The sequence below is a fragment of the Dromaius novaehollandiae genome, chromosome 5 (genome assembly GCF_036370855.1).
Source record: "Dromaius novaehollandiae isolate bDroNov1 chromosome 5, bDroNov1.hap1, whole genome shotgun sequence".
Lineage (NCBI taxonomy): Eukaryota > Metazoa > Chordata > Aves > Casuariiformes > Dromaiidae > Dromaius > Dromaius novaehollandiae.
In genome coordinates, this window is record NC_088102.1 from 25495999 (window position 1) to 25514725 (window position 18727).

General features: G+C 46.9%; 1 protein-coding gene across 10 annotated transcripts in view; it reads right to left on the reverse strand.

The window, feature by feature from the left end:
- ADCK1 (aarF domain containing kinase 1) overlaps positions 1-18230 on the reverse strand; it is an 88716-nt gene extending 70486 nt beyond the window's left edge. For 6 of the 10 annotated variants that reach the window (XM_064512248.1, XM_064512244.1, XM_064512246.1 and 3 more), the window contains exons 1-3: positions 18101-18230; positions 15062-15199; positions 10452-10535 (exon numbers count right to left, since the gene is read on the reverse strand). In XM_064512248.1, the coding sequence (XP_064368318.1) occupies positions 10452-10535; positions 15062-15199; positions 18101-18166 (288 nt within the window). In that variant the 5' untranslated portion in view covers positions 18167-18230. The other 4 variants (XM_026120407.2, XM_064512249.1, XM_064512242.1 and 1 more) reach the window with 4 other exon arrangements.
- Between the last annotated feature and the right edge of the window lie 497 nt (positions 18231-18727).

The window sequence follows — 18727 nt, forward strand, 5'->3', positions numbered from 1 at the left end:
ACTGTGCACAGAAGCTGAGTAAGCTTCTAAAGAAACCGTAAGCAATTCAGATATGTCAAACTCCTACTGTCTAAGGCTTTGATAGAACACATCAGCCACAGGGAGGCAGAGTGCCTCAACACCTCCACCAGAGGAAGTCTTTGGGCCATATCGCAACAGCCCCTAGAGAGTACCCCACAGAAATAATATGGGTGGAAACCCTGCAACTTCCAGGGGAACACAGCAGGCAGAACATCATCAGACACTTGGAACTCAACCAGCACACCAGATCTGACATCCCTGGCCCAGGATACCCTTAATGGCCATAGAGCAATCCAGATCCTGACTTTATGTCTTCTCCTGAAATCCATCAAATCCAAAGTTCGGCATTCCTTACTCCCAAACCTACATGACACTACTCAATCATGACCCAGACGGAAGACACTGGTCCAATACCAACTCTCAGCTGCAGAACCATGAAGACCTCCCTTCCATATGGCAATACACAGACCCAAGCTCATTTTGGCACATGACACTGGGAAAGCAAAAGCTCAATAAAAACAAGTCTGGAAACCTTATCTATACTCTATTCCTAGTTTCGTGAATCCCCACCATCTCCAACAAAATATGCGTTGGCTTATAGAGAAACACGTGTTTCTAGCAGTTATCTGGGAGCTGTTAGATTTTACTGTTCATTTGTCTGAAAGAAAGGAAAGAAATCTCCTCCATTGGCTTATTAATCTGCCATAATGAGAGTCTTCATAATTAATTTGTCCCTAACAGTTGCTTTGTAATGGTACCAAGAGAATACTTCAGGAATGGCAATTACCTCTGGTGTCAAAATGATGAGGAAAACAAATGTTCAACCATCAACAAAATGCAGCGCCTTTTCCACTCCCTCCTGATGGTGGGTGACAGCACTGCACATCAGAATTACAGTGCGGTTAATTACTAAGCATGTTGCAATTGAGAATTCATTTCCCATCTTGAGATGAAATTTGTTGAGCAATGCAGGTGGAAGGGGTGGCAGCTGCCACTGGGGTGGGGGTTGTGGGGGGGAGTGGTCTTCTCTATACATTGCTTCTTCTTCAATTAACTGCACATATGTCCAGCAATTACAAGCAGTGAAAAGGTTTTTGTAGATATTTAAAGGAACCTGCTTTCAATAGTTGCATGTATACCACACAATTTCAATGATTTTCTTAAATAAAGAGGCCTAAAAGCAAAAGGAGAGAGTTAGTCTTTTTTGCTGTTGCTTTATTTAAATTTAATATCCCACGAATAAAAAATGCATGCCTGCATTAGTCTTTCAATATTAATATGAAATGTAACAGGTTTCTAAGCTGTCTGCAAATGGAAGAATTTCTTGGGCTATGAGCTCATCAGATTTTGGCATGCTAAGAAACCTGACATCCCACTGGTTCTGGAGTGGGATCTCCAAGAAAGAAGCTAAGGCACAGGCACTGTGGTGCTCATCTCTCCAGGTGAGAACCAAGCTCTGCTAGCACTGAAAATCCTGCTCCAGAGAGGGACTGGGAAGGGGAAGGGGGAATCTGCTGGCTTGACTGCCCATGACACAAGCATGCAAAGCCACAGACTGGGAGAGCTGTCCTGCCTGGACAAAGTGTTGAATCCACCTTGCTGGTCAGGGAGGCAGGAGCCGGTACAACTCTTAGGACCCTTCACATGCACCAGGTTGCAGACATCTCTCAACTTTGAGCATGCAGTCCAGCACAAGCACTGGCTCACAGTGAACAAAGCAAGTTTCCAGCTGACAGCCTTACTGTGTAAGGGGAGACCCTTATCAGACCCATTTCTCACTCCCCATGCTTAGAAGCCAACATTTCATTATAACCCTGTTCCTCAGTCAAGGATCACCACTCCATATATTGGCAGTGAATAACTCTCAATTCAGACTCTGCCACAGCAAAACTTTGGCTTATTGCAAGAAGTAGAAGCAGGGAAGCTGACATGAAGAGCAAGAGGAGAGACAGAGCAGGTGATACTAGGGCACCGCAGAGATTAAACAGCTCCTGCTGGGCTCTACCCATCCTGCTGCCTGACTGTGAACACAAAGGAAAGGGCCCCAGGGAGGGAAGTGCATCTCCCTTACTTATCCTCTTGTGGCAACCCTACAATAAACAGATGGGAGTGCAAAGCCTGCTGCCCTTCAGCAATCCTGCAAAAACCTACTCATGTTGAGGGGCAACAGCAGTGGCCTATACCTCAGAAAAAAACACAATAAACAAAAGTAAAGGATAGTGAGCAACTCTCCAGAGCAGCCCTACAATAAGAAACAGGCTGCACACTTACAGAGTTGACAGGCAAACCAAAACCAATATACTTTCAAACAGAAACTGCAGGGGCAGTAAGGTCACTTTAGGAGCCGTTTTTAAAAAACAATTCTGCTAGTGACCTTTTCAGTGAATTTACCTCTAAATTCAGCAAAGCTGGCAAGACAGTAAATGGATCCAGGCTTTGCAGAGAACATTTCATAAAGCATTGTGCATAGCTGTGTATATGCCGCCTCACAGGCAGATTCATTGTTGAAGTGGAGCTAGGAACAGAGTGGAGGCTGTATAAAGATGACCCTTGTCACTATGTTTATCTGCTCCCTGTGGGTCCCTTCCAAGTCACATCAGCTCAGTACACTGACAAAAACAAGTTGTTACTGGTGTCAGACCTGCCAAGATGATGCTGCTGCATCAGGAGAGGAAGGAGCAGCAAGCTGCTCTGAATGGTGCACCATAAGCAGAATTTGCAGTCACTAAAACAGGACTTTCCAAAAAAAAAAAAAAAAAAGAAAGAAAGAAGAAAAACAGAAACCCCAAACCAATTCCATGGGACCACAATCAGGCTAGCAGTGAATGTGATTACCATTCCCCTTACTCTGAAGCCATCTTTGAGCCTTTGATTCTTTCTTGGAAGTGGCTATTTCAACAGAATCAGTCATACCCTGAACACACAGGCACACATCTACAAGCAGACAGATGTGCCTGTCTAGATGCACAAAAATGCAGACACATGTGCTAACATCAACAGATTTCTAGGCAGGGCTTCCAAACAATTTCCCTAGTCAAGAAAGTAAGGGATAGCTGCAAAACCTGGCACTGAACCATACATTTTATTGTGCCCCTGAACTAAATCAGCAGCTGCTTCAACCCAGAGAACACAGCTTCCTTATTCCCAGTTCCCGAGGCTTTCCCAGCCTGGCAGACCCTGGCCTGGCCCTGAGGCGCTGGATAAAGGAGGAGATCAGATTTTCCTTTGGAGACACCTTTTCCTCAACTGTGGAAATTGGGTGGGTCCCATGTGAGTATGAGGACTTGCCTAGAACCCACTAAGATGCCTTCAGCACTGTCAGGAACTTCAGAGACATGTTTGCAAGACATTGCCCACTGCAACAATTCCCTGACTTAACAGACTAAATGAAGACACTGGCCTGACAGGTAAGGTAATTGTGTGTTACCCTCCAGCACATTCCTTTATCAGATACACTTTAGGGAGAATGTGATAAGGTCACCGGTTTAGCAGAGCAAATCTACGGTATTCAGCCCTGCTTTACAATTCCAGCCTGGCCTGATATGTGAAATATCCTCTGTATGCACTTCCAGGCTTTTCATCCCTGTTTTTACATCTCTGTACTCCTAACCTGAGTCCTTCAGGCTGGAGTTTTATTGCAAGCTGACTACAGTATCCTTTGGAAGGGGAACAGAATCCACAATATGGGTCTTGTCAGGGATTCAAAGGACAAACAACACATAACATCTGAGAAGCCCAGTTTACCCTTCCAAGCACTAATGTGTCTCTATCACCAAGTGAATGTTTTATGTATCTATTTTTCCTCGTCTCAGATAAAAAAAAGCCAGCTGTCTTCCTACTTTTAAAATAGGTAAAACACTGGCTACCTGTCAGCTCTACTGATTTTATAGGTGGCCTTTAACAACCAACTTATATAAACTGGCCAGGAGGTCAAGGCTACTCGGTCTTTCATTAACATAACAGTCCTACATGGGGCTTCAAAGTCAACGGGACCAGCCTTAAGTTACTTACAGTAGCATGCTAAGCAATTCCCACTTCCTTCCCATTTCCTTCCATCTTTTCTCAGGCCTTCAATTTCCTGATAAATCCTGTATGTATGTAATCCAATCTTCATCTAGGGTGAAAAATCTAGGCAAAGAAATAAATCTCAATTATGAGCTCTTCAGAGCAAATGACATCTCTTGCCAAGTCCCTGACTTTACACTGTTGAGTGTTTATTTCATGTTGGGACTCAAGGTGTACTCCAAACATTAAATAAAACAAGATTATTTCTCCACTTTCCAGTTCCTCTTTTCATAGTGCTCCTCATGGTACAGGTTCCTTGCAGCCTACATCCTTCAAGAGCTTCCTAGTGGTTTTCTCAATGCACCTGGTTGAGATGTTCCTCAAATGTTTCTCTGGCTATTATGTACCACCTCAGTAGCTGCAAGGAACCAAAATATTGAGGTCTTCTTCTGGGATTCAAATGCGAAGGGACAGCCCCACCTGGAGGGGAGAATCCAAAATGCTCCCAAGGCACACAGCTTCACTTCTGCTTGGGACAGTGCTGGACAGATGCAGGACCACTTGGGAAACCTTCTGTACAGACCAGTGGTATGCCTGGCACCTCACAATCATGCTCCTGAAATTTGAAGGACTTTAGAGATGAGGGGGCATGGCCAGGAAGAAAAGTGCAAATTAAATGAGACAATATCTATTTCCCCTCACTTCTCTCCTTCTTCCTCCTCCAAAAATGTCACAGTGAGATGGCCCGTTTCTCTGAACAAATCACTGCAGAGGACTGAAGAACATCCTGCTTCGCAGGCACACATCCCAAAGAGTGGACCTTCCTAAATGCTACAAAATTAAAACCTAGAGATGCTGTGGCCATAGTGTTCAGCTGACACCACTCTAGAAAGAAGAAGGAGGAAAAGGAAGTGTCTTATAATTACAAGATTTATTTTGCAGCTCGTTATATGTTTTCAGTGCAAAGCTTTCATGCTTTATGTGTTGGCAGGAAGTTTGCTAGACAGCAGTGCTCAAATGTAGAGTCATCAAACCACCAGCTGGCCCTGCTAGTAGCTTTTTTAGACTGCATTAGTGTCGACCAAGCCTTTTAGATGAAGAGACATCCTGGGGAGCACATAATAGGGCAACCTCACATGATCAGCTCAGGGACTGTGGACGGACTGTGAAGCTTTTCACCTCTCTATTCCTGGTACCCATTTAGCTTGGTGACAGATAGTCACTGCCACCTAATGGCTATTCAGTGTCTCATAAGAAGTTCATTTGATTCTTCTCATTCTGGTTCATCACAGATTGAAGCACAGCCAAAGAGAACCACCACTGCATGCACTTGCCCCACTGCGAAGGGCAAGAACAGCCAACCAAGGCTGCAGAGACAGAAATAACCACCTCCTTCACCTCTTAGAGGAAGTACATTAGTAGGGAACTTCTCTCTGAGAAACTCCTGTTCCTGAAGCTGCTGCAGAGTAGAACAGCCTACAGTCCCAACTTGGAGTTGCCTTTCTGCAGGAGGGCCATCGAGAGCTCCCAGGGACTTCTCTCTGCAGACACAGTCCAGCTCCATCATGAAGAAACTATTTTAGGACATTGCTTCCTATTATTTAAGGCACACAGTGTTACTGTATCACGAGAGAGGGCCAAAGGCACAGGCTCTTTCACTAGTCTGAGCTACTCAGAAATTGCAGGCTATTTTTGAAAAACACATGTACACCCACTCATCTTCTTTTCAGGGGCAGCAGGCTCCTTCAGTCAGGCAACTATACTATGAGACAAAGCTCTCTTTTGAAAACACCCACCTCACTGTGAGAAGCAAATGCTACATATGCTGGGAAGAGCCTCCCAGGAGCAAGAAAACATATTCTGTAAAATGATGGCATAAGGTTGCAGCTTTCAAATAATTGCCCAGGTACTGAAAGCCCAACAACCACGAGTTTGAATGAGGAGAATATCCTAGTTCTGCTCTCAAAAGGAAGAACGTTAATTAACCTCCCCAAATGACTTTTCCCTGACAAAGCAATTTTATAGCCAACATAGTTAACTCAAGAACAGATTCTTACTGTCTCCTGAGACACCCTGACGAGAGATCCTTTCTCTCCTCAATATCTCCCCTCCATTAAAAATGTACCACTATCCACATTCTCAGCAGCAATCTTTTGTCTTACATAAGAACACAACAAAAGCAATGCCCTGCTCAAGATTTGCAGCTATGCCCACTAGTGCTGAAGTCTTCAAGATGACCCACTGGAATCTTCTTCCTCCAACAACTTAGAAGCCCACTGATGCCAGCCCTTAAACAAACTGTGTTGTGAGATTCCTGCTGTCAGTCAGAAGGTTCGGCAGAAACTGATGCCAGCAATGTTCGAAGTGCCAATGAAGACATCCAGGTGCTGGATGATGTCAGGTGCCAATGATAAGAGGCACAGTGGAAACGTCACAGAGGAGGCTGACTTGAGATTAGGGAGACAAACCACTTCAGGAGGCAGAAGAATGTAAGAGAGATGCAGCCTTCTACAGAACCAAGTGGTTTGTTGATAAAGTATTAGGTAATAAATGTCAAGTTTGGGAAATGAGACTGAGTGCACTGTCCTCATTCCTCCTCTGATCCACAATAAAAGCAGGGCAGAAGCAGGAAGAAATGTCCAAGCTTATACATGCATAGATGGTCAGGACCATTTAATGAATCAGACATGAAGCCAAGAAAACTCAGATCTCCCCAAGCGCTCCTGACACAGGACCTACAGACATCCTAGGAAGCATCCAATGTCTTGGGGCTAATGATGGTCATGATACAGGCAGTACCATCATATGTAGGAAAAGGGCAGATAACCCAGGACAGGTTCCCTAACTCAGGGGAAAGATCAAGTTACCCATGTGCTCCAGCCACCAGTGGTGAAATGAGACAAGTGCTGTAAAGGGCATAAAACATGGCCATTTGAGCAGGTATACCGCTGTTACAGGCAGTGGCAGGAGTGGAAATGATAAAGCTTTTTTGCCACGATGGTTGCTGAGGAAGGGCTACGAGTACCATCATGAAGGTGGCTTCTCATATCTCCTGACTGAGGGGAGAGGCAGAGAGAGGCACAAGTGCCAAACCAACACGACCAAACCCCACGGATACAGAGCAAAATTCCAGCTCCTCATGGAAAGTAATAAATACTCCCCCAATTTGCTGGCCATAAAAAGGTGCTGAGAACTGTCTGGCTGAGAGCATTAGCAATAGAAGTGGCCCATGAGGGACAGAAAAACAGAGTAAGATTGAAGAGGTTTCCTTGGAGCTAAGTGAGAACCTGGCTAAGAGCCCCTGGGGAACCCATTTTCTTTTAATCTGCTTTGCATTTAACTGTTTCCTAATGACTATGTCCCTGTTTGGCCCCAACAGGCTCAGGGACTGGTGCTGCCATTGAGGTTTCCTATCTCCCACCTGAGCCTGTGAGCAATTTGGAGGTTCTAGTTTAATGTTTGACTGGGAACTCGTGGAGTGAGTTGAGCATTATCATTAGCATTCAAGTAGCACCCATCAGGGTGTTGAGTACCAGGAAGAGATACACAGAAAAGAGTGCTTTTCCACTCCCAGCAGCAAGCCTGACCCAGGCACATATGCAGCTGCACCATCCCCCCACCAGAAGCAGAGGCATAGCAGCTGCATCCAGACCTGCAGTCACTATCTGCATCCCAGGGAGTCCAAGTCCCTGTCCAACACAATCTGTGGTCTAAGCCCAGCATCAAAATGAGGGTGGAAATCAGTAAACCAATTCATATACACATTTAAAAGGAAATTACAAACTCTCAGCATATGAATGGGAGGTTAATTTGGCCTCACTGGAAGGACTGAAAGCCACGAAGTACAATGAATGCCTGAGAGCACCAAAGATGTATTCAGGACAGAGGCAAGTACAAGCAGCATCTGGATAAGTATCCTCTACACACGGCATACTCTTGGGAGGGACAGCCACGTCCTGTTAGCCCCATCCAGTGACTAACCTTTAGTACCCACTCCAGCGGGAGAACTTTTTGCATTGAAGTGACTGGTCCAAGCACAACAAACTCAGCTCCCAGAGATTGCTGAAAGAGCTGCAAAATGGTAAAAATTTGATCGCCATCCACATGGAGCTGCCCTGAGACAAAGGGTTTGGCATGCAATTCCCCTGTCAAGTTGACACTTTGCTAGCACAAGTACTGCAGTGATGTTGCTGGGGAGCCCACGAGCTCTGCTACTGTCAGGCTTAGTGGTGTCCCTCAAACACACCTGCCAGTATCAGGACAGGCCTGGATCCTCAACACACTGAAGAGTTTTGCTAACTCATGCTATGCCTATGCTTACTTCCTCCTACTTACTTCCCAGCTCAATCCTTTTCATGCAGCCAAAGGCTCAGGGCTAGTGTTGGCCATGCCACAAGAGCCCTCTCCTGTCATGCTGACATGTTGCACTAGTCACTAGGTCTGCCACACACAGAGGCTGACTCAGCTTGTCTTGGCTGCCAAGCAGGTAGAGCACAGCTCTGTGCAATGCCAGCAAACAGGGCCCTTTCTGGCTGCCTGGAGCATGAATCGACAAACCATCAAAACTTGCATGACAGAGGTTAATGAGGCCATGGAGACACACAGCAAAAGGTCAGGAATTTGCAAGGGCTGCTGGGAACCGCTTCCAAATGACAAGCTATACGCAGCACCAACAACTTCATAACTTGGGCTTCGCTCAAGAAAGCTACAAACAGCCCTTCTGCAAAACAGGTTTCAAAGGTACAGGCTTCCCAATAAACTTCTGGAGACACTAAAAGTGCCAGATTGACAGCTCTGCAGTATGGAAGCTTCTGATCCACACAACAGCCCAGATCTGCACTGACCAGCTTCCTTTGCCAGACCTGCCTGGGAGGGATCTGCTCTACATAGGGAAGTTCACAATCATCAGAATTGGGACTGCCAGGAATGGAGGTAATCAGTGCTTGTTGCAATAGATTTGTCCTATGCACCCTAGCCCAACAAGAACTCTCCTGCGAACTCACCAACTCATTCCATTGACTATAAAGACCCCCACAGTTGGCCAAGATTTTCAGTTTCTCCTAGTCACCAACTGTGAGGAGAAGCCACAGGCCTGAGTGCCCCCGGGGTGCTTGCAGAGGCTGCAGAGACCTGGGCAGACAGAAAGTGAAGCTCCAGACTCTAGTACATCTGTCCCCAGTTCATGCTAGGGCAACAGTGCTGCTCACCTGGGATGAGACAGTAGAACAACTTCATATCTTTAGACAGAAGAAGAGGATGAGAACAAGCTCATGGAAACTGTTCTTCATACTATCCCAAATACTCTAATTAAGACTATGCTGATGAAGTTGATTCCCTGCCAGAAGAGTACTAAAACATGCTGGAGCCCAGTGCCACAGAACTCTATTTCTGGAGAAGGTCTGAATCAGCATGGCTGGGGCAGGCCTTGGTACAAGACATGAAATAGAGCCCACTGCTCAACCATAAGCCCAGGCCCACCTCTGTTTCCATCTTCAGAGTCCCTTCACTCTGAGAGGCCCTCGATAATACTACCCCATGCATTACAGCTACACCAGTGGCCTAAATCCTACTTGCACTAAGAAGGGAAATAAAGTTAAAGATCTCACTTCAGACATGCTGCACAGTCTGGCATAATTCAGCACAAGCCTTGTTTCCCACTCTAAAGAGGCCCTAAGCTGGAACAGCAGGGAGACACTGGCTACGTGATGTGCACTCAACTAAAACACAATGCTACTCACAGCTAAAGTGTTGTAATGTAGTGTAGGGCTACGGTGAAAAGCAGGAAAAGTGCAGCGCAGGACTGAGGGGCACAGCAGAGGTGCTTCCTTTTATATCTTACTTCTTCTCACTAGAAATGCTTTTTCTATTCATCTTAATTGGTGATATCAAAAGACATCAAAAGACAGCCTTGCTACGAAATGCTTGCCCAATTACTTCTGATTTCTTCAGGGATCTTCTACAAGCATGATTCATCCCAGTGATCTCCCCTCCAACATACTCCTACTTAAATCCTTTAACCTTCATTTTACAGCCATTACCAAACAACAAGTGGGATGAGAAACCACTGCCAAGCCCCTCTCAGCAGCTGACCTCCACACATCCAGTCTGGGCAGCCAGGAATAGGGCAAGGCAGGGCAGAGCCCAAACCCATCTCCTCTCATTGATGAAGAACCTCAATCTCCAGTGGGCATAGGCATGCACTGTTTGTATGTGGCTACTCTTGATGAGGGACCTTCTCCATAGGTCTTGCAAGAATCTTTTCTAACGTGCAGAGACAGTTGTCTCTGTTGTTACCAACCACCCTGTAGCAGGCATATTGAATTATAAAGCCAATAGCTTCACGGTTTGCTTTACAGCAATGGTTTTGGTAACACCTGTGCCTTGCAGGGCTTCTGAGGGACACAGTCCAGTGCGGTACCACCTACCTGTGACTTGAGGAAGTCATATTCCTCCGATCCATATGGGACACTCCGAAGCGAGGTGAGGTAGTCGTAGGTAATAACTGCTGTCTGCAGACAAAACCAGAAATAGTGAGAAAGCTCTGCAGCTATCTTGGACAAAAAAACAAACCCTCTGTTAAGCAGAATGTATGTAACTTAGGCTCCAAAGTCTAGGCTTCATAGTGGAGTTTACAGTAACCAAGTATTTAAATTAAATTATATGAAAAAAAGAATTTTAATCGCTTCAAGAATTCAAATGCTTGATTTCATCATTTATAGAAAGCAGTGCAGAGACCTAATATGTAGCTATTAAAAATAACCAACACTTGGTACTCCTATAACATTAGAGAAGCTCAAAGCACTGTCATAACTGCTGTACAGCACCTTGCACAGCAGGGTCCCATTCTCAGTCAGCCATCTAGGGCTTTCACAATAAGATCAGCTGCTAGTAATACAGGCCATTCAGTCCTGTTTGTGCCTTACCAGTCATCCCACATTTTATCTTCACTCCTCCAACCTGCCTAACCACACTGGTGCACAGTGAGCTCAGTATGGGTGGGTGGCTTAGCAGAGAACAGAGAGGCTGATGACAAGCACACAAAGCAGCACAAACAGTACTTCCAGGGATATTCAACTGCACAAAGGGCAACAGGGCAAAAGGGGCAGACACATAATTATAAAAGTGCAATATGGGAATCCAGCTAAAGCTTATTAGCTGGACATATCCCCAGATGGTACAGTTAGATTCCTCAGTGCCTAAAGATTTTTGAAAATGGATCTTAAGAATGTCACGATTTTATCCTAGGATTAGAGTTCCTCTCTTTCCACAGTCAGAATGACAGGAAATGGAATCAAAACATACAGGGCACTTCCATGAAGTTTATTTGGGGGGAGAGAAGGGTATGCATATCTAGATTAGAGATGAGCTCATCCACTAATCTGTCATTTGAACTTCAAAATCTTTGCCATAAAGCACCGTCTGCATGACTTGGATCCAAACTCAGCTTCCCTAAAACTTCCCTACCAAAGGGACTGCATCCCATTCTGTGATGGGATACTAGCCCCGCTTTCACCCTGCACCCTCAATATGGGAAGCATGCAAAAAAAGCACACAAAGCACAATCATAGTATCCTGAAAGCCAAAGAGGCAAAGGGATCAAATCTGGTTTGGGGCAAAGGTGCTGGAACTGACAATTGGGAAGCAGTCAAAAACTCAAAGATGCCTCTATTTAAGAGGGGATGAAGCTGGGAAGCAGTTTCAAACAGGCATACTCTTTCCTTGCAGAGCTGAGGTTTCTTGCACTTCCTGTTTTCAGAATCGAAAACTGAGCAGGACAAAATTTTCCTTCTTGCTTTTCAGGCTTTCTTGCCCCTGGTGAACTCAGCAGCTGCACAGCTACACAGAGACACATTCGGAAGGAAAATTTTCCAAAGCATATTCCCATGTCAAAGAACAACTTTGAAGTGGAGGGAGGTTCAAATCAGCCTTGGATGAAGGCTTAACTTGGTTCTTATTTTATCTCTGGTCCATGAGGGTAATTATCACCTCCAACCTGAAAAGAAGCAGCTAACAGATTGGCCTGTATTACGGAGGAAGAAGGAATTAATTAAGCAGTTGCTAATTACATCGTAATCTTAAACACTAAATTAGTATTATGATGATCCTGATAGGCAACTCTGACATTGCCAAATCCCTGCTAGTGTCTGAGATGCATTCCAGCTACAGCACACAATGTTCATTTGATGTGCTCCAAAACAACTGGGATGCCCTCAAAGAAGTGCAGCAAATGCAAAACTGCTCTGCCAGGTTTCTAACTTTACCAGAACACAGAAATTGTCTGAAGTGTGATGCTGTCCAGACCACAGACTTCACTCTCATCTAAGACTAGTGCTGTCTACAGAGTGAGACTGTGTCTTAGAGACATAAAAAGACCTACAAGATCATCCAGTTCCTCCCATTATATATGCCAGATTATTTTTTTAACTGATCTTCTATCAGTCCAGTGTTAAATATCCCAAAGATGTGGGCTGCCACTTTGCCTCATTCAGTTCTCAACTCCTTACAAGCTTTCCACCACTCCTAAAACGATCCTCAGATTTTGTGAGGTCCTGGCACAACATTCCTTCTGAGTAACTTCTATCCACACATCAGCAAATGCCAGTTTCCTAAGCTGAGGCTCAAGAATAAATTTTCTATTAGAGCACTTCAGCAAGTCTCTTGGGAAATTCTGCAAAGGACAAGTGAACCAGCACAGTTAAAATAAGAGCAAACTCAAATCATTCACCAGATGAAACCTGTCTGGTGGCCTGAGAATGCAATTCTAGGTTAGGTTTTTTGATCTCCACATGTTCTTTTTCCAGAGGGTTTTTTTTCTTGGCTACACCATAACTTGTCTTAATTTTTTGCATCTGCTGCTGCTGAATTTAGCTCTAAGAATTGCAGCCTTTTAATTACAGCCTGCTTTTGGCTGGATATGGTCCAGTGATTGAGTTAAGCATCCGAGTAAGGAGCCCAGTCATGGCTAGATTAAAGGACAGACTCTGTAGGCCCATGTGGATGCCACCAATATCCAAAGTCACTTGTTTGCTACAGAATCTCAGCTTTCATTTACAAAAAGAGCAAGTCCAAGAAGCTGAGAGCTTCTTAGAAATGAACATGTCTAATTGCTCTGTTGGCTTCACCCAGCTTGTTCCACTGTGGAGAACGAAACCTGACTGTGCTCACATGAGGGCTGGCCCGCGCCTGACCAACATGGAGCAGACCCCAGACTGGGAAGACAGAGATCCCTGGTGCAGCAGGACTAAAGAATCTCTCAGAAACAACCTGACCATACAGTCCCATATGTCAGAGGGAACAGAGAATTCAAAAAGAAACAGAAAATTCCTTTTTCAAAAGTACACTCAGATATACACGTGCTGCAGCCCTGGCCAAAACTGCTATCACCCATAGAAGACAGAGCATTGGCAGCCTTTTTTGGGGGGGTCACTGCTTGCAGCCAGGGGTTCAGAACCATCTAATGCATGCAAGAGCAAGGCCAGTGAAGTGCTGGTCAGCCCATGACTTGCAACTCCCTGAAGGCAGGGGATGTGAAAGTCAAGCAGGGCTTTAGATGCGTCAGCATCTAAAGTAAAGAAAATCTCCCTTCCCCTACTTCTTATCCATCAGGAAGAGTAATCTCTCACGGTCACTCAAAACACAGACAGACCAACCGTACAACTTCATCAATGCGCAGTGATTTTTATCTTAAACAGAAGGCAGTTACAAAAAACACTGGCTTCAGTAAGATTGAGAAACACTGGTCAAGCCGGGGAACTCAAGTGCAGATTACAGAACCCTAACAGCCTGGATAGCAAACTCTTCTCCAGCCACACTAAGTTGTGCTCCCTCTCTATGCCTAAGTTTCCCCTTGCAGTAAAATGGAGATAACTGCTCCCCACCACCACACAGTGCTGCCTTAATGGTCTTGGGCAGAGCACAGAGCTTAGCATTTATTTTAACAGGGAAAGATTAAAGTCTGTATTTCCACATTCACCCTTTCAAAATAAGCATTCATTCTTCATGATTTATGGTGCAGCCTGCACATATAAATGGCATGGCACTCAAGCCAATGAACAGAGCTTGCTTCTTATTGCATCTGCCCTCAGGAGCTGGTTTTCTATAAAACTCATTAACAAAGTGCTTAGAAGTTGTAGGATATGCAGGCAGACAGCTGCTTAGTGCTGGGGGCCTGTAAGTGATGGAGAACATGGCCTGAAGTGACAGATGCATAACGCAAGTGAGGTACATGAAGATCCCACACACACACAGTCTCTGCTCTGTCTTGTTCCCTGCTCCTCATGGATTCATTGGTGAATGTCCTCAAGAAGACTGCAACCTGTTTGGCTGGCAGTCCCCATTCTCAGGTTTTCTGGAGCTGCGATCAACACCAGGCTGAAGTAGAGGTGATGCACCAATGTGCCTAGGAAGATGCTGTACGGTTTACTTTAAAAATCTGGAAACCAATCCATTCTTAGAAGTACATCATCTCCCACCCTCATCCCTTGCCTTGAGAATGATCCTCAAAACACCTGCCTTTCTCTCCCCAAATGTCTGATGCTAAGTCTCAGGGCAATGACTACTGTAGCATACTAATACAACAACCATGATCCTTTAAAACAAATGTTCTGGTGTAATAAATAGCATCTACAGACAAGATGGTCTGCTTACTCCACTGTTAAGGGCAACAGGATGCTGTACCAGGTCGCTGACCTTGGAAATTGACTGATCGAAGTGTGTGACCAAAGTGAGTCGTAGTTCTGAAGGTCCCAACCAATCCACAGAAACAGTTCTCTGCAGCCCAGTATCTTTGCCCATTTCTTTCTAAAATGTGTAAATGATAGCTCTATTCCTTCTATGCTTTCACCTCTTTTCTCCCCGCTGTCTCAACAACTTGAAGAGCTCCTCATTGCTCTTCCAACTCCTGGGGCCAGCTGCCAACTGGAAATGCAGAGAGGGAATGCAGGAAATGCCAAGTTCTTGTGAACTTCAATTCTCAATTCTTCAACTCTCTTATGCACCTAGGAATCCTCCTACACGTTACTACGGTAAAACTTACTGTGGCAATGGCCCGGCCCACACGAACAACCCCAAAATCATTGGGATCCAGGAACTTGTTGCCATACAGGTAGACACCCGTGGTGGCTGCTGCCAACGAGGCAAGTTTCAAGACCCTTCTTGCCATGACTGATAATCCCTGCAGAGACACAAAACAGCAACAGTTACATCTGAGAAGAACACAGTGATCCAATGTTTAGCTCCGCAAGGGACCTGACAATCCACGCTTTAGTTTCTTCTCTGCTAATGACTCACTACTAGCAACTGCCCCCAGTCAAGAGCTCCAAGCAGCCAGGCAGCAAGTGAACACAAGCTGTTGCTCTGCTCTGACTCCATTGCTGTTTCTAACTCAACAGCTTCTAGAGGCCACAAATCCAAAAAGAGCATCCCATTGTGCTAGACCACACACACACACCAGAATATTTGTCCATGTTACCAAAGGCTTTGTAAGAAGACACAACAGGTGGAGAGAAACAAGAGAGCACATAGTCATCAAAAGTCAGTTCTGCACATGGCAATAGGCTGCCTCTCCACTGCAAGTGCTTTGAAGGTATCACGGCCTGTGGGGGTTTTAAGGAAATACTAGAAGATAAAACAGTGTTTAAAGGAAGTTCTTTCAACATTAGAGAGCCTAAAACTTGTTGGAAACTACCAGGCTCCCTGTGGAGGCTCCTCACTATGAATGGCCAGTGAGTGCTGGGAGAGAAGGCGATATGTCCCTGGAAGCTGCATGTGATATAGCAATCAGCAGCAGACAGCTGCATACAATTCAGGGGACAGGGGACCTGATCAGAGCAACCAAGCAGGACTTGCTTGCTCATCGTCACCATCCTGTGCAAGTGCTAGGCGGCGCAGACTGGGACTGCACTGGCAGAACGGAAGTCCATGAGAATCAACAGCTTAATCCTGGCTCTATCACAGATCCAGTACAGGCCCGGGGTGTGTCACTTCTCTCCTTGCTCACCTTTTCTCTGGAAAGTGAGAGTGGGGAACGAACATATTTCCCACTCAATCATTTCTGAGCACTGTATTCATTATTTACAGGCTATAAGATAGTGGAAACGTCAAATGCATGTGATACATACAGTGATTCTTTATGTCACTTTAGAAGATTCAAATCTGAAAAAATTACAAATTGGATATATTTTTCTTTCCTATCCTTTCCCTTAGACAGTCATTAGATAGAAAACATAGTTGATCAGTCTGTCTGATTGCAATATGAATCATGAGGAATGGTTCACACACTCTACAAACTCTCAGGAGCACCTTGACAGAGTGAGGGCTTTTACCCCATGACAGTGGAGCTCCATAATTCTGCTACTCTTAGATTTGATTTGGAAACCTTCCCACTTCTCACTGGGATCCTTTAGCAAGATCAGTCTGGCTCATGTCTTTCCTCCTGCAGGTCTTGTAATCAAAAAACACAACGCAATGACACAAGTCAGGCCTTTCAGAAACAGTTCACAGGAACACAATCAGCAAAATAAGCTAATATAACACAAGAGACCTCTGTACGTGAACCTTAGCTAAACTTTATTTCTTTACAAGCTTTAGGTAACTCTGAGACAGAAAAGCCAGTATGCACTGTGTCAGTTCCAGTCAGAGCAACCTGCAGCACCCCAGCGCCTCTCCCCTAGGAAGGGGTCTCTAGCTGATTGGGACTCCTCCGAGCCTAAGATCAAACTCAGAGAAAAGAAACCTGCAGCCCTCACTGGAGCCAAATGAGTGCACGCTTCCCAAAGAAGACTGCCCTCCTCCCTCTGCCTCACGGTATCCTAAGAAATTTGGGGCTTCCTCCTAGAGGACTGATCTCTGTCACTCTTTTATACAGAAATCTCTCATAACCTCTGTGTCCTTCAGAAGACACTTTCACAACAGTCTTTTAACTAAAACATTTCTGTTCCCTGTAAGGTTTTGTAAAATTCAATTTATTGGAAAATCAGAGGGGTGAACAGGGGCATTTTTTAATAAAGAATACATGCCTCTTCTTTTTTTCTTTCCATCTTTTTATTACTATTAAGAACATTTGCCTGAGAGCAGGGTACAAGCCCATCTGTTCTTGCGTCTCACTCCCACCTGAAGCCACAATCTGCAGCTCGCGACACCCCAGCTACGGCCCACACGTGCCAGCTGCACGTCACCAGCAGAAGGTGGCAACACCAGGCAGCAAACAAACGGTCAGAGCAGCTGAGTGCCACAGCAACAAAGTCCCTGCTTTCACGCTTGATGTGCTGTAGCAATGAAAAAGGAATTAAAAAGCCTCCAACATACGATACAGAACTGCCAGAATCGATTGTATTTCAGAGTTTTCCATAAGGTGTCAAGGAGTCTTTTCCATGTACACAAGCCATTCCGACACCCCGAGGGTATCCTGAGGACCCGGCAGCTGTGCAACGCGCCTGCTGACGTAACCGCCTTTCGTTAGCAAAGCCGCGTTAACGACCCCATCCCGCCCCTCTCTGGCGGAGCTGAGCCAGCTTCTTCGACTTTCTCCGGCCCCAGCTCGGGGTAACGCGCCCCCCCACCCCCGCTCCGCCGAGGCGCAACGCAGCGCGCCCCGGCCGCCCTCTCAGGGCCCGCGGCGACAGCCCGGCCCCGGCCCGGACGCCGCACCCAGGGGGCCGCGAGCACCCACCCAGCGCCTCGGCGCGGAGCCACGACCGTGCACCAGGGCCACGGGGAAGCCCGAGCGACACGGGTTTCCGGCCCAGGCCCAGGCCCAGGCCGGAGCCCCGCTTGCCGCCACGGGAGGCCGCGGAGACGCTGCTCAGCAGGGCGGCGAGGCCCCGCAGCACCGCTCCGCTCCGCTCCGCACCGCACCGCGGCGGCGGCGGGGCGGCGGCGCCGGGCACGGCAAGGGCAGGCGCGGGGCCGCACCGCGCCAAGGGGCCCGCAGCCGCAAGCGGCCACCTGGGCGCGGCGGTGGCGGTGGCAGCGGCCCCCCGCCGGCCCCTCCGCAGGCTGCGACTCCGCGCCACCCCCCCCGCCCCGTCCCGCCCCGCCCCGTCCCGTCCCGTCAGCGCTCGGAGCAGGCACTCACCGCCTCGCTGGCACCGCGGCACCTTTTCTCCCTCAAGTGGAGCCGCCTTCCCCCCCCCTCACGCATGGTACGGCCCTGCCCCCGCGCGGCATGCTGGGACTTGTAGTCTGTGGCCGCCACGGCCCCGCGCGGCGGGGGAGCAGCGCCGGCCCCTGGGCGAGTCCACGGGGAGTGCGGGGGGGGGACACACAGGCCGGTGCTGCGCGCCCGCGGCGCCCGGGCTGCTCTAGCGCTGCCCCCGGGGCTGGGGCTCGCGGGCTCTGGTGCCCCAGCGCCGCCCGCCGTGAACAGCGGGGAGAGGGCGGTGTGCAGGGCGGCACGGGCACCTCGCCACCCTCCAGTGCAGAGCAGGGAGCAGAAATCTGCGGCTTTCTCAGCAGTGTGTCACATGCAGCATGCTTGCCCAGAGAAGCCATCTTTGGTGTTCTTAAAAAATATCAGGCTTTATGATATTTTAGTAGATTTTAATGTTTTCTTACTGAAAGCCCTGCTGCAAGGAAAAGACATATAAATAAATAAGTATCAGAATTCATGGAACAGGACTTGAAATACTAAAATAAATATAAGAGCACTCCATTTCAGGGAGAGGTGAGAGGTGTTGGAGGGGCATTGGTGTTTTTTATTGGA